The sequence below is a fragment of the Schistocerca piceifrons genome, chromosome X (genome assembly GCF_021461385.2).
Source record: "Schistocerca piceifrons isolate TAMUIC-IGC-003096 chromosome X, iqSchPice1.1, whole genome shotgun sequence".
Lineage (NCBI taxonomy): Eukaryota > Metazoa > Arthropoda > Insecta > Orthoptera > Acrididae > Schistocerca > Schistocerca piceifrons.
In genome coordinates, this window is record NC_060149.1 from 380,087,118 (window position 1) to 380,101,689 (window position 14,572).

Below are 14,572 nucleotides of genomic sequence, written 5' to 3' on the forward strand. Positions count from 1 at the left end.
CCTCCTCACACCATTACAGAGGCTCCACCAGCTTGAACAGTCCACTGCTGAAATGCAGGGTCCACAGTGTAGTAACATGATTCATGTTCCCGTCGCACTTGACGTAGTGTAGACCGGGAACTGTCTGATAGGCATGCCCAATGTGAACTGACTGGGCATGGTCCGTGCTGCCTGGGTTGTTGTTGTTCCGCCGGCAGAGGTCGCGGCTGAATTCTCGCGTGCCCTCTGGTAGACGGGACTTTAATTGCAGCAACTACTGTCTGTGGCACGCCGTGCTGATGTGCGCCTCCCGTGATCTTTCTGGTGGCTACTGCACTCCTCCTCCTTCGGGGGGTGAAGCCACTGTGATCCACTGCGTCGGAAGGTGGAGCGTCATGCAGTAGCGATGACCTCCACGTCCATTGGAAGGCGGGAGTCTAGGGGATCTGCCAACCTTCGAGCCGGAACTTTCGAATACGGCTGGAAGTGACCCACACGAAGAGGCCCCCATCGTCCCACCACCGGAACCTGGGACAGAACGGGCAACAAGCCGTCGAACTCCGGATCCTGGTCCACCTCGGGAGGGGCAAGACCCAGTGACAGGGATGATGGGGAAGGGGCGACCACAGGTGAACTAGCCTCCTGAGAAACCAGGCCTGCAAGGGGGGCCAGCTCTCGCCGGGGCATCTCGAACGATGACAATTCTGGTGCTGGAGCTACTGGAGGCCGCCAAGGTTGAGAACCGTCGTCGCGGGGTGGAGTCACAGGTGGGAGGGGCGGTAGCGTCCCCTGAGAAAACAACACGGGTGCCGGCAATGGGGAAGCCGGCACCCGAGAGGTTGGAGGGTGGGTGTCCAAACGTGGACGTAGCTGATTTTGGTGACGACGTACTTCCCAGTCCCCCGCCTGCAATGTATAGAGCCAGCGGCCATTGCGGCGCAGGACCACCGCCGGTATCCAATGTGGATTGTGACCAAACCCACGTGCCCAGACCGACATACCCGGTGAAAAGTTGGGTACCCCGTTTTGTGAAGACTGGCGAGGACCAGGCCAGAGGAGGTGCAGCAGAGTCCTAGGTTGGTGCCCGTGGAGGAGCTCTGCGGGGCTGTGTTCTCCCATCAGTGTGGTCCGGTATGCCGTCAGGAAAAACGTCAACGCCTCCTCCGCAGGAAATTCGTGCACATACTTTTTCATCTGCGTCTTAAATGTGCGCACCATGCGCTCAGCTTCCCCATTCGATTGTGGATGAAAGCGGGGAGAGCAAATGTGCCGAATACCGAAGTGCCTACAAAAGTCCTGGAAGGTCTGCGAAATAAACTGAGGTCTATTGTCCGATACCAGGGTGACTTGTAGACCTTCCACAGGAAAGATTTTTGCTAGTGCCTGGATTGCAACTTCTGGAGTGGTTGAGGAGCAGTGAACCACATATGGGAATCGGGAATAAGCATCCATGACAATGAGCCAAAAGCCATTGAGAAAGGGGCCCGCAAAATCTATGTGAACACGTTCCCATGCCTGGGTTGCAGGCGGCCATGAAGAGAACGCTGACCTGGGAGACGTCTGTTGGCTCGCACACTGGGAACAGGCGGCTACCAAGTGCTCAATTTCTCTGTCAGTACCGGGCCAGTACACATGTCTGCGAGCCAAGGTTTTAGTACGGGAAACACCCAAGTGCCCCTCATTTAATAATGTGAGGACCTCCCTTCGCAAACTTGCAGGAACAACCACGCGAGGAGCTGTATCATAGGTAGCCAGAAGGAGAACTCCTTCCAAGACTGAGAGGCGGTCTCGTAGAACAAAATAATTACGAAGAGGGTCCGAGGCCCGGCCTGGGGGTCGGGATGACCACCCCTGCTGAACGAGGCGAACTACTTGCCGGAGAACCAGGTCAGATGCCGTTTCCTTGGCGACTCTAGAACTAGTGATCGGGAAGCCATCAACCACTTGGCGGGACGCCACATCCAAATGAAAACACACAATCTCCTCCCGATTGAACTTAGGATCCGGACCCACCGGAAGACGGGAAAGAGCGTCGTCATTGGCATGCTGTCCGGTAGGGCGAAAATGAATATTATAATGGTACTTACAGAGGAACAATGCCCAGCGCTGCAGTCTGTGGGCCGCCCTATCCGGAATCTGAGAGACGGGGCCAAATAACGATATTAATGGCTTATGGTCAGTGATTAACTGAAACTTCGTGCCATACAAGAAAGGGTGAAACTTGGTAACAGCATAGACAATGGCCAAAGCCTCTTTTTCCACCTGGGAGTAATGGGCCTGCGCGGGACTAAGAGTTTTAGACGCAAACGCCAGTGGCTGTTCGGAGCCATCCGCGTTGCGATGGGCCAGGACCGCCCCCACCCCATACTGTGAAGCATCTGTAGCCAGGACCAGTGGCTTATTGGAGTCAAAAGTAACCAAACAAGCTGCTGACATGAGGAGGCCCTTCAACAAGGTGAACGCTTGCTCGCATGCTGGCAACCAATCAAAAGGAACACCCTTGCGCAGAAGGCAGTACAGAGGGCAGGCTATGGTGGAAGCCCTGGGAATGAACCGATGGTAATAGGCAATCTTGCCTAAAAATGCTTGTAATTCCTTCAGTGAAGCAGGCCGCGAAAGGTCGACGATACCTTGGACCAAATTTCCTAGCGGCTGGATGCTGTGCCGGGAGATGGTGTAGCCCACATACTCAATGGACGGTTGGAAGAAGTTCGACTTACGCAGGTTGCAACGCAGGCCCACGGACCTGAATTTGAGAAAGAGTGTTCGAAGGTTGTGCAAGTGTTCCTTCGTGCTGCGGCCTGTGACAATTATGTCGTCCAGTTAATTAATACAATGAGAGATTGTCGACGTGACATGCTCAAGATAATGCTGAAATATCGCCGTGGCACTGGATATTACGAAGGCCAACCGCTGGTATAGGTAAAGGCCAAACAGGGTGTTGACGACCGCCAGCCGTTTGGAGTCCTCATCAAGTGGTATCTGATGATAAGCCTCCGAAAGATCGATTTTCTAAAAATATTGGCCTCCCGACATGGCGGAGAACAATTCATCAGAACGAGGAAAGGGATAGGTGTCCACCACCAATTGGGAATTAATGGTGGCCTTGAAATCTCCACAAAGACGTAATTTTCCCGAGGGTTTCCTGACAATAACGAGGGGCGAAGCCCACTCACTAGAAGAAATGGGAAGAACGACCCCGAGGACTGCCAGCCGGTCTAGCTCTGCTTTTACCTGAGGGCGGAGAGCCAAGGGGATCTGCCTCGCGCATAGAAAATGCGGGCGAGCCGTCGCCTTCAACATTAAGTGAACCTCAAAGTCGGAAACACGCCCAAGGCCCCCCTCAAATATATCCTTAAAGTCAGAGATCAAAGATTCCAATGATTGATAGGGGACGTCTTCGGAGACCAACTGTATGGTGTCTGTGATAGAAAAACCGAAAGCTTGAAAGGCATCCAATCCAAAAAGGTTAGCAGAGCTCGCATCACTGACAACAATAAAAGTCAGAGGCCAAGTGACTTATTTGTAAGTAACGTCAGTAGTGAATTGACCCAGGAGGGGAATTAACTGTTTACCTTAACCGCGTAGACGCCGGTAAACTGGGGTGACCCAAGGTCGGAGTAAGTTTGTGCATTCAACAAGGAAACTGCCGCACCTGTATCTACTTGCAGTTGTAATTGGCGTGACCGAACCGACACCTCGATAAAGAGTTTGTGTGCCGATGTGTCGGGAACCTGGCCTGATGAAACTCCCTGAATGTCAACGTCCATGTCCTCTGTACCTGCTTCCTTCGATTCTTTTGAGGCTGAGCGTCAAACTTTAGCAATGTGTCCTTTATTATTACATTTGCGACAAACGGCTCAACGCTAGGGGCACTCTGACCGATCATGATGTATATAGCACGACGCACAGGACGGTAACAGGGGCCGGCGGCCGGAACTCTGTTTACGCGCCGTGCGGGAGCGGCCGTAACGGCCGAATTGTACCGCTCGCACGCCGGCCAACCCCGGACGCAGTGGACGCGGCCTCACCGCCCTGAACCGCCGCGACATCGCGCCACGCTTCCAGCTGTTGACCTGCGGCGTGAGAGACTTCATACGATTGAGCAGTGGACAGGATTTCTTCAAGGGAAGGGTCTTCCAACTGCAGGGCCCGTTGCCGGACCTCCCTATCCAGGGCCGATGAAACAATGACGCCGAGCACCATAACGTGGGCATACGACTCTCGCGACTGCTCCGTGACAAAATGACACTTGCGACTAAGATTGTGCAGGGTAGCGGCCCACGCCCGGTAAGGCTGATAAGGCTGATGGGACTGTTTGATCAATGAACACAATGCATCAAAAGACAAGGACGAGGGTTCCTGCAACGGCGCTAGCTGCCACAAAACTTGATACAGTGAGGGAGATATCCAAGACAAGAAAAGAGCACGATATACCTCCGCATCGGCAACATGAAACGCCTGGAAATGCTGCCGAAGGCGATGTTCATAAGCGCCCCAATCCTCCGCCGTCTCGTCATACGGGGGAAAGGTAGGAGGGAACGGTGCTGGAGCAGACTGCGTGGAGAGCAACGCCGGAAGCACTTGTTTCATGGTGGCCATGAGCTCCATCTGCTGCTCAGCCAAAACCCGCACTAAATCCTCCATGCCGTGGATAAGCTGCGAAACCGGAACGATGACGCAACACGCGAAAGAACGACCCTACTCGTCGCCAATTGTGTAATAACACGATTCACGTTTCTGTCGCACTTTACATAGTGTAGACCGGCAACTGTCTGATAGGCATGCCTGATGTGAACTGACTGGGCACGGCCCGTCCTACCTGGGTTGTTGTTCCGCCCGCAGAGGTCGTGGCCGAATTCTCACGTGCCCTCTGGTGGACGGGACTTTACTTGTGGCAACTACTGTCTGTGGCGCGCCATGCCGATGTGCGCCTTCTGCGATCTTTCTGGCGGCTACTGCACATGGATTCATGAGGTTCTCTCCATACCCATACATGTCAATCTGCTCGATACAGTTTGAAATGAGACTCGTCTGACCAGGTGACATGTTTCCAGTCATCAACAGTCCAATGCCAGTGGGACGGGCCCAGGAAGGTGTAAGGCTGAGTTATGCAGTCATCAAGGGTACATGAGTGGGCCTTCGGCTCATATTGATGATGTTTCATTGAATGGTTCGCGTGCTGACACTTGTTGATGACCCAGCATTGAAATCTACAGCAGTTTGCGTAAGGGTGGCACTTTTGTCCCAGTGACTGGTTCTCTTCAGTTGTCGCTGGTCCCGTACTTGCAGGATCTTTTTCTGGTTGCAGTGATGTCAGGGGTTTGATGTTTTACTGTATTATGATATTCACAGTACACTCGTGAAATGGTCGTACAGTAAAATCCCCACTTCATAGATACCTCGGAGTTGCTGTGTCCCATTGCTCCTGCGCCGACTATAACACCATGTTCAAATCTTGATAACCATCAATTGTAGCAGCGGTAACCGAACTAACAACTGCGGTACACACTTTTCGTCTTATAAAGGCATTGTCGACTACAGTGTCATATTCTACCTGTTTATGTATCTCTGTATTTGAATACACGTGCCAATACCAGTTTCTTTAGCGTTTCAGTGTAGGTAAATTACTCCTTCACAATCATGAGACAAATTTTCTTTTCTTTTTCAGTGTTTGAATGAGATCCAAGTGTGTCATCAAGCACTTCTGCATTCATTATCACACTATTAAAGCCTTCATCTGATAGCATCCTCTTCAAAAAACTACTGACACTTTCAACTAGATTCACAGCACTCTGCAGACTTACAGTAACTCTTTTTAGAGCTTTGTTGACCTGATTTATTCGAAACATAATTTCATATCAGACCATTGTACAACAAAGAAATATGAATTCTTTTAGAATTGTAGCAGTGACAGTGGCACTGTTTCTTCCAAAAGCATATACTTTGAAATCTTTTGTGCTTAACAAAGAGCATCATACACTTGTTGAATGTAGTATCGGAGAGGCTCCAAGGCTCAATTTGGCTTTCCCAATGGATACTAATTAAATACTTTACAGTCATATTTGATTCATGTTTCATCAAAAACCCAGTCAATGGGTAGATGCAGAAGAAAAATTCAAGGCTTCTTGATTTGTACTGAAAACACTAATAACATTGTATTGCCCACAACAAAGTTCAACAAATGAGCTCCACATGGAACAAGAAATGCTCAAGGATTTTCTTTTTTCAAACTCCTATATTTTTCCCTTTCATTTTGAAATATCCTTGGCCTCGCATATTTTTCAAAGTAATTTGTTGTCTTACCAACTTGTTTAAGAAAACATCCATTAGACTCTCACCAGTCTATAATTATAATAAAACCAAGGAAATGTTCTTAGATAATTATTGCTTCAGTAGACTCCATCTGAACAAAACAAATAACCATTGATATTTTTTCTGTGTGACCCACACCAAAAATGCATTCTAAAATGGCTGAGTAGTATGGCTTTTTTATTTATTTTTTTAAATTTCATTTAAAATTTTGTCTTGAGTACATGTTGATGACAGAGAGATGAATTCATTTTGTGTTACTTGACTGAATAGTTAACACTGGCTTCACAATAACTTATTTTTTGCGAATGAGCTTTCAACATATCACAAAATTGGTGGTGTGCTCTATTAGTTTCAATAATTTTCTGTTATTTTGTTTAAAGAAAATATCTGTTGTTCCTCAGACAGCCAACTCCTTTGGCCCCAGGAACTGTGTTATGCATAGCAATCTTTTTAGTACCCCATACCAATGTTCAGTCTCAGCCTGTATGAGTCTCTGATTTCTTTCATCAACCTCTTTGTGAGGACACAAATGGAGGGGCTGGTGCGTATTTTTATGGTGTGGAAATTTATCGTATTGTGCTAGAAATTGGGACATACTGTTCCAGTCTGGAAAAACATAGCATAGCAGCAAGTAAGATAGTCTTGGTACTGAAAAGTTTGTCCAACAGAACAGAAAGTCATATTTTCTGAAACAGAATAAATGGGCCACTATCTACTGAATTTTTCACTGTTAGACAATTTTCTTGCTGGTGTAAATCTGCTGCCGCTCTTATTGTCAGGAAAATTAACATCAGTTACTTGAAAAGATCTTTCTACAAAAGTTTTACATATGTCATCAATTATTTTATCTGATCATTACCTGCAGTCAGATGATACTTTAACAAGGTGTATTCCTTCATGGAATATAAAATGCAATTTTTGAAATGTTAAATAAACTGATAAGCAGCTCATATGCTTATCAAGTAGGTGAAAAGTTAATATTCAATGGACAACTTAAACATGTGAGAACAAGAAAATCAAGAAGTCAGTTCTTTCTACTTAATGCCTACACTACAGTATGTCATGGAATAGGATTAAGTTTCTATATAATTGTATCTTTTCATCCAATGGAAGGGCAAAATACCATAATATTTCCTTCATCAGATTTTCACAGATTTCCTACAGTAGATTTTCACAGGTATATTAATCTCATAATTTTAACCATTCCTTAGGCCTTGGCCATTGTATTCTTATCTTATTCTTAATGCACAGTCGTATAGTCCATGTAAAAAAGTATTGTACATAGTAGTAGATATGTCTGCTTGTCAAAAGAAATCAGGACAGGATAAAGCATGAAGAGAACACTCCGTCTCTAAGTGAAGTTACGTTTGACAAACTCAGGTTGTCAACTTGCACGTTGTCATAAACTAGATTGGTGATTTACAGAGAACTTATTACAGGCTGCTCCAAAAGTTCTCGTTAGGTATCTGCACCCTTGGGCATCTAGGGCTAGTGCCCAGAGAAAGAGTGGTGAGGGATGATTCATAATGCATCTCTACTGAGACAGCAAAACCAAGAAACACTTTCTACTTGTACTGCTAAGTAATGGCAACATAAGTGACAAGTCAGAGAAGCTCATTGCTCTTTACACTGGAGAATATTTTTCCTTTTTCTGATAAGCCCAGGCTTCTACAAGGCCTTGTACATCACAGAATTCTCTGCAGAAGTAGTTTGTAGGCTAAGTTCAACATATAGGAGACCTAAGATTTGAAAAGGAAAAGAAAACTAAGAAACAAGATAGCCATAATTTCATATTCATTTCATATGTGAGATAACAGCCTTTTAGTTTTGCTCTTACTTTTTGCTAATATTTACTTGGTTACTCTAATTTTTTATTGATTAGTGCGTATTGATGACATTATTCCTCTCCTCTGGAATGAATGACATTGGTGTACAGAATATAATCACTTACAATGGTGACACTCCCAGCAGACAGTTGACAATAGGGCACCATACTATGCTGCCTCAGGACAATTGAGTTGTCACAGCTCTGTGAAGTATAAATCTCTCAGAATAGTTTACCATATAAATATTAATCCTTTCCAGATAGAATAAAGGATTAAATTACTTCCTGCACACTTCCTTCTGAAATATTGTGTGTACCTGCTATTTTATGTACTGAACTGATGTGTTTAACACTGTAATCTGTTCTTTTGTACTGATGAATACTACTACAAATGAAAAATATTTTTCTGATCTTTTTGTGTCATGGTTGAGAGTGCCATGCCAATTAACTTGCCCCAAGTAGCAAGAAAAATGAACTTTATTTACACTCAAAAATGGATTAGAGCAAAAATAGTCACTCAGACTTGAATGACCATTACTTGGTCCCATTCCACCAAGAGTCACTGATGCTGCACAGGGAGGGATTTGATTAGGATGACTTCAGTGCAGCCATACTGGTAGAGAGCGATACAACTTAGGATCAGTCCAGGAGAGAGGTCCTGGCGAGGCGAAAGCTCGTAGATATTTGGAGGTAGCATGGCTGGTGTGGACAATGTGGAGAGATGAGCTCTGTAGGAGGGGCTGCAGAAGCAAACGACGTAATCTGGGAGCAGTGGTGAGTTGCACACTGATGGGCCTGAGGTGCAGTCGACGTTGGGCTCAGCACGGCGAAACTCGAACAGGATGTGGAGGAAAGACTCGGACATGGCTTGGAGCAAAGGCATCAACAGCTGGTGTGGAGAACCCAGACAAGACTCAGAGTGAAGACTTGGACGAGGCTTGGAGTGAACAACTATGCTGGAACGAAATGAGCTCTGGTTGAGGGACCAGCAGAATGGACCGGCACTTAATCCGGAGCGACTCCCAATATGTACTGGCTCTGCTGAGATGCATGATGTCCTTTACACTTGCCCAGCAGAAGAATAATTCCATGATAATCGGCAGGCATGTGATCTGTGGAGGAAGAATTGGTGCTTGGGATGGCAGTACTGATTGTGGCAACTCTCATGTGGCTAGCAGCAAAACTGGCATTTATGGGGGATGCAACAGCTCATCATGCTTATGTCATTGTTACACTGTTTTCCTACATCAGCCTAGGTGGTGCTGCTACAGGGTGTCCAGAAAAGGGCTCCCCGATTTCATAATTAAATATCTCGAAAACAAAGATCGATAGAAGAATGCAGTAAATGGTATGTTTATTGTGAAAGCTGTAAGAAGTTTATACAGCAGTTTCCATTCATTGTCATGAGTGCGGCAGTTGCTCTATGTTTTTGACAGTCAAAAGCTAATACAACAAAAAGTATAAATAGAAATAAATTAAAGGTTGATTGATGATTATATGAATAGTAGTTTTACTTCCCCTTGAAATCTGAATATCAGATGCTTACAAAGTGATTTACTGATTATCTTTAAAACCTTGCATGGATGGGACAGCAAATGGTCATTGCATTGACTGCCAACCAACATTTTACAGGGACTCTGAGAGTAAAGCACTTATTTTCTTTGCAAAACATTGAATTCACACTAGTATAACCATTTCTACATGATGACATATCAATAAATCTAACATTATTAATATTTAATTATAAATATTCCAATCTAAAACCGTCTTGGATGGGACAGGGAGCTGTCATCAGTGGGACTCATGCAAAATATATACTGTTTCTGTAAGTTAAAATGAATTTTAATATATTAATTTGTAGATGAATCAGTAATTAACATATTTAAACCTCACTTCCTATTTAAATAACCTTGTAGGAAAGTTTTGTTGCCTGTAAATAAGATAAATTTTGTTACAATATTACTTTCTAGTCCTGATTACCTAATTATTTTAATTTTAAAAATCCATCACTTAAAAAACTATACAGATTTGAGAGAACAGCAGGAATATGATCAAACTTGATGTAGGCTACGTCCTTCTCATCAACTTTGAACGCCATCACCGAGCTCACTTCAGATCTCATACACTTCATCTGTATTTCTCAGTTTTCTGCACGAGACCTCTGTGCAGTTACAGCATATCTCTATTTGGCTGAATTTTTTCTTTCAGTTTGAAATTCGAACAAAATAAATGTTCTTTGCGTGATATTTTCAACAGCTGTCTCTCACCCTACAACTTCCTAGAAATTATATATCTTCAGGTCTTCAAAATATGTTGTTCATCACTCATCTCAGAATCTATATAGATGAGAGAGTGTACTGTGAGTGTAAGTTTCAAAACTTGGTTTGAGTATCTTGATATTCTTGCTTAAAAAGGAGAGAAAATATCTTCCTTTACTGTCATATTCAGGTGATGTTTCTGCACGCTAACGCTTTTTCGCAGTTACTGTGTGTACATTGGACTTGACGTCCTTCATACAAGATAACTGCCTGCTGATTTTATCAGTGCTAAGTTTTGTATTTTGAGCAGATGATCGGATCATCTGTAAGTTTACAACATGAAGTTTTCTTGTGTCCTAAGAAAATCTGCTTGCTACGTATTCAGGCAAGTTTTCCAGTATAAGCTTGTTTTTATGACTGTTGACTTTTTTGAGGAGCTAGAACAAAGCACTTTCTTTATCTGAGCTACAGCTTAGTGAAAAGACGGAAGAGGTTTGTTTGATCCTGCCTGGGAAGCACAGGTTCCCAACTCATTTTCGTTGCATATGTGTTTCAGAGTTTTAGTTTGAGCCTGTACTTTGTTTCTCTTTCTTATTGATATTCAGTTAAACATTTTCCACCGGAAGATGCCTTTATTTTTGTGTTTCCCCATTTTTTTCCATTCTGTTCTTTCTTTTTCTTTATGGGTGTTGTATTTTCTGGCATCTTTGTGCAATTTTTCTTGAAATTTTCTCATTTGCTCTGCTGACATTGTTTTCCCTATTTTCTTAATAAATAATATGTCAATGTTAGTGTAAACCATTAAGGCACTTATTATACCAAATTTTTAGAAAATGAGAAGTAGTATTAAATGGCTTAGATTTCAATAACAACCCAAAAAAATGTCATGGGTGGGACACAGTTACATTCAATATTTATACATGGCCATTTACATATTAAACCTTCCTTCAAGGGTCACTAGATGTTTTTATTGGGGTTTCTCACTCCTAACCAAAAATCAGTAGAATTGCTATATTTGTAGAATTATGGAGTAAACTCTTTCATGCTTTTTGTCATGGTAAGACACTAAATGCATAGCTCTTTTTTGTAAATTAGCTATGTGCTTGATATCTTTCTTTAAAAACTGAAGTTTGTCCAGAAGATAAGATTCTGCTCTTGAAACTTAACAACTGAAACAATATCAATGGGTGCAACTTAAATTTAAACAGCTACCAATAGAAAAAACAAACTTTTTCTCTTCCATCCTGATCTACAGAAGTGTAGACTTTGTTTGACTATACTTCCTCAAATAATTTCACAATTTTGATAATTTTTGCATGTCAGTAAATTTTAACTTTCATAGATTCAGAAAACTATGACAGGTTTAATTAAAAATAAAAATTTTAAAAATCTCAGTGTCAGTTTCACATGGAATCACCCAGTGGTTAATTTAAAAAATGATTTATGACCTGTATGTAAAACTGTGTACAACATGTCCTGATTTGTACTCTGGCATATTACAGAATTTTTTTGTAAAACAATTCTATTGCCTATGTGTTTCAGTTTTTGTGCCTTCGAAACATTAAAACTTTCCTGCAGACTTGTCAGGACTGTTTTGGTTTGAAGGAAAGCGATTTATTTGAGCCGTCCCAGTTATTCGACCTCACTGACTTTTACCAGGTGCTGAACACTTTGTCAAAACTATCTAATTGTCCTAAAGTCCAAAGGAAAAACATTATGTAAGTATCATGTCTTTTTTAAAAACAGATAGTGAATAATAGATTTATTACACTCTTTATATATTCATTAACTATATACATATATATATTTTTTCCTTTTTTTAAAGTGGATTCTCAATACATCGAAACCGCAGTGTCTCCCAAGAAGATATTTACAAACATTTACAAACTAAGTAAGTATTCATAGTATGTCTGTATTAAAAGTAAGTGTTTTTAAATTATATTGATAAAACACATGAATTCTACCATCAACTGTAATTTCATTGAATTAGGAGTACTTTACTGAGGCTCACAGAAATGTTACATTACCATTAAACATTCTGAAACATCACAAATTAATATCTTCATTTCTCGCATAATATTGTGGTTGATATTCCAAGAATTATTGGTAGGACAAAATGTGTAGGACTGAAGGTAAGAGAAGTCAGTAACTGAATTTTTCTAAACTCACAATGAAGCTCTTTTGTCAGAGTTGTCCAGAAGTCGTGTATATTTTGGTGCTTTCAGTTTAGTTTTTCTAATGTATTCAGAGTGTCATATTGTCTTGCCATCTCAAAAGAAATGTGGTGATATTATGGTTGTTAATGTTTGAGTGAAATGTTTTACAAAAATAGCCAAAAAATGATGGAAGGAATATTAGGGTTGACAGTGAGGTCATTAGAGATGGAGCATGAGCTCATATTGGAGAAAGATGTGATGGAATTTGTCCATGTTCTTTCAAGGAGACCGTCCTGGCATTCACCTGAAATGATTTACAAAAATCACAGAAAACCTAAATCTGGATGGCTGGACTTGGAACTGAGCTGTGATGGCTGGATAGGGATTTGAACTGCTGTCCCATATACAGGCCCATGTTGTAAAACAGTGCCACCATACTTGCCTGTAAAAGGAGGCAGCCAAGTTTAAAACTGAAATTGTGGGCAAAGACTGCTGGTACAGCTGAGTTTCACTTCCATTACCTTGATGAATATCAAATAACGGGACATGAACTGCCCATACTGTGCTTCCTCACATGTTTCTAGCTGTGCAATATATTTCAGTGCAAACACTAATAACAGAGAGAGAGAGAGAGAGAGAGAGAGAGAGAGAGAGAGAGAGAGTGTGTGTGTGTGTGTGTGTGTGTGTGTGTGTGTGTAGGTGGAACAGAATGGCATTAGAAGTCTTTTGTTTCACTTTTTACAAAATAGTTGCTTCAGTATCTTGTTAATTGAAAAAGTTACAGGTATTAACCAGACAACAAATCACTCATCCGTTTATTAACTGTCATTTACCAGAATAGGCTTGACAACATCAACTGTTAATGAAGTATTAGCGATTTTCACATTAATTATTTATCATATTGGAATACACATACAAAGATTACAAAACTGTTACATGTCTGCATTTAAACACAGCTCTCCAGCATAAAGTAACACAAATGACAACAGCTACCTACAGATATCAAGGTCTTTTATGTATTGTATCACAGCACTCGTTGCCATCAGGAAATCTTCAAAAGGACTCTTTGAGGTACATGTGGGACATATTTGATGCAACATGAGCAACTGTCTGTTGTTCTGCACCACAGTAACACGATGGTAATGAAGATTTGCCCCACTTGTGGAGAGTGTCTGCACATCTTCCATGGCACATTTGGATGCAATTCTAGTACAAATTGCCTGAGGCTAGTTAAATCCAGCCACCTTTTCACATAGTTCCCGAAATTCTGGATGAATTCCCCATCATTTCCCACTGCCTTTCCATGTTTTAATGTTTTAAAAGCAGCAGAAATTTCAGATTCAGATGAAGTTCTTGAGAATTCAGATTGCTCATTAGTGTTCTTCTTGAGAGCAAAGTAAGTTTGCATCTAATATATCTTGTATGAGCTTTATCCCTTGGTACTCATGATGTGGACAGTAAGTATGATGCAATCCTATTAGCTGATATGAGTGTTGTCCCTTACTTCAATTTTGTTTCCACCCAACTTCATTACTAATGACTATGCTTGTCTACTTGACGTTTGAAAACTGAGTGACACAGCTGTCTCTCACCACCTAGTACATCTGGCTGTATCAAGGGTATGAAGTATGTTATCCATTATTTCTGGGTCACCACTTTTTAGAAGTTCGTCATATTGTTTCTCATTAGTTTCATCATTCCATCGTGGAATATATTGCTCCTGTTAGCATCTAGGGATTGCCTTCGTTGTTGCACTTATCATAGCTCCATCAAGCATCTCATAGTTTTTTGCTTTTGGGGAATCAAACCAAGACATTTGTCCATATTTTTAGCAAATATATCCCTCTTTTGTTTTCTAAAGTTCCATCTAGGTTGTGGAAAGAATGATGGGGTGGAATACTTGTCCATACTTCAGTCAAGATTGGACCATGTTGGCTGTGTGGGAAAATTTGTAATATGAATCATGAACTCTGGAGAGGTAATTTATTCGCATTAGTTGTTACAAAGCATAGATCGAGATTATACTCCTGTCTTCAAAC

At 42.3% G+C, this 14,572-nt stretch overlaps 1 protein-coding gene across 1 annotated transcript in view; it reads left to right on the top strand.

Annotated features, from left to right (window-relative positions):
* The window catches only part of LOC124721472 (protein vav), a 176,759-nt gene that overhangs the window by 34,756 nt on the left and 127,431 nt on the right, over positions 1-14,572 (top strand). The window contains exons 2-3 of the mRNA XM_047246467.1: positions 11,920-12,095; positions 12,203-12,268. Of these exons, the coding sequence (XP_047102423.1) occupies positions 11,920-12,095; positions 12,203-12,268 (242 nt within the window). The remainder of the gene's footprint in view (positions 1-11,919; positions 12,096-12,202; positions 12,269-14,572) is intronic.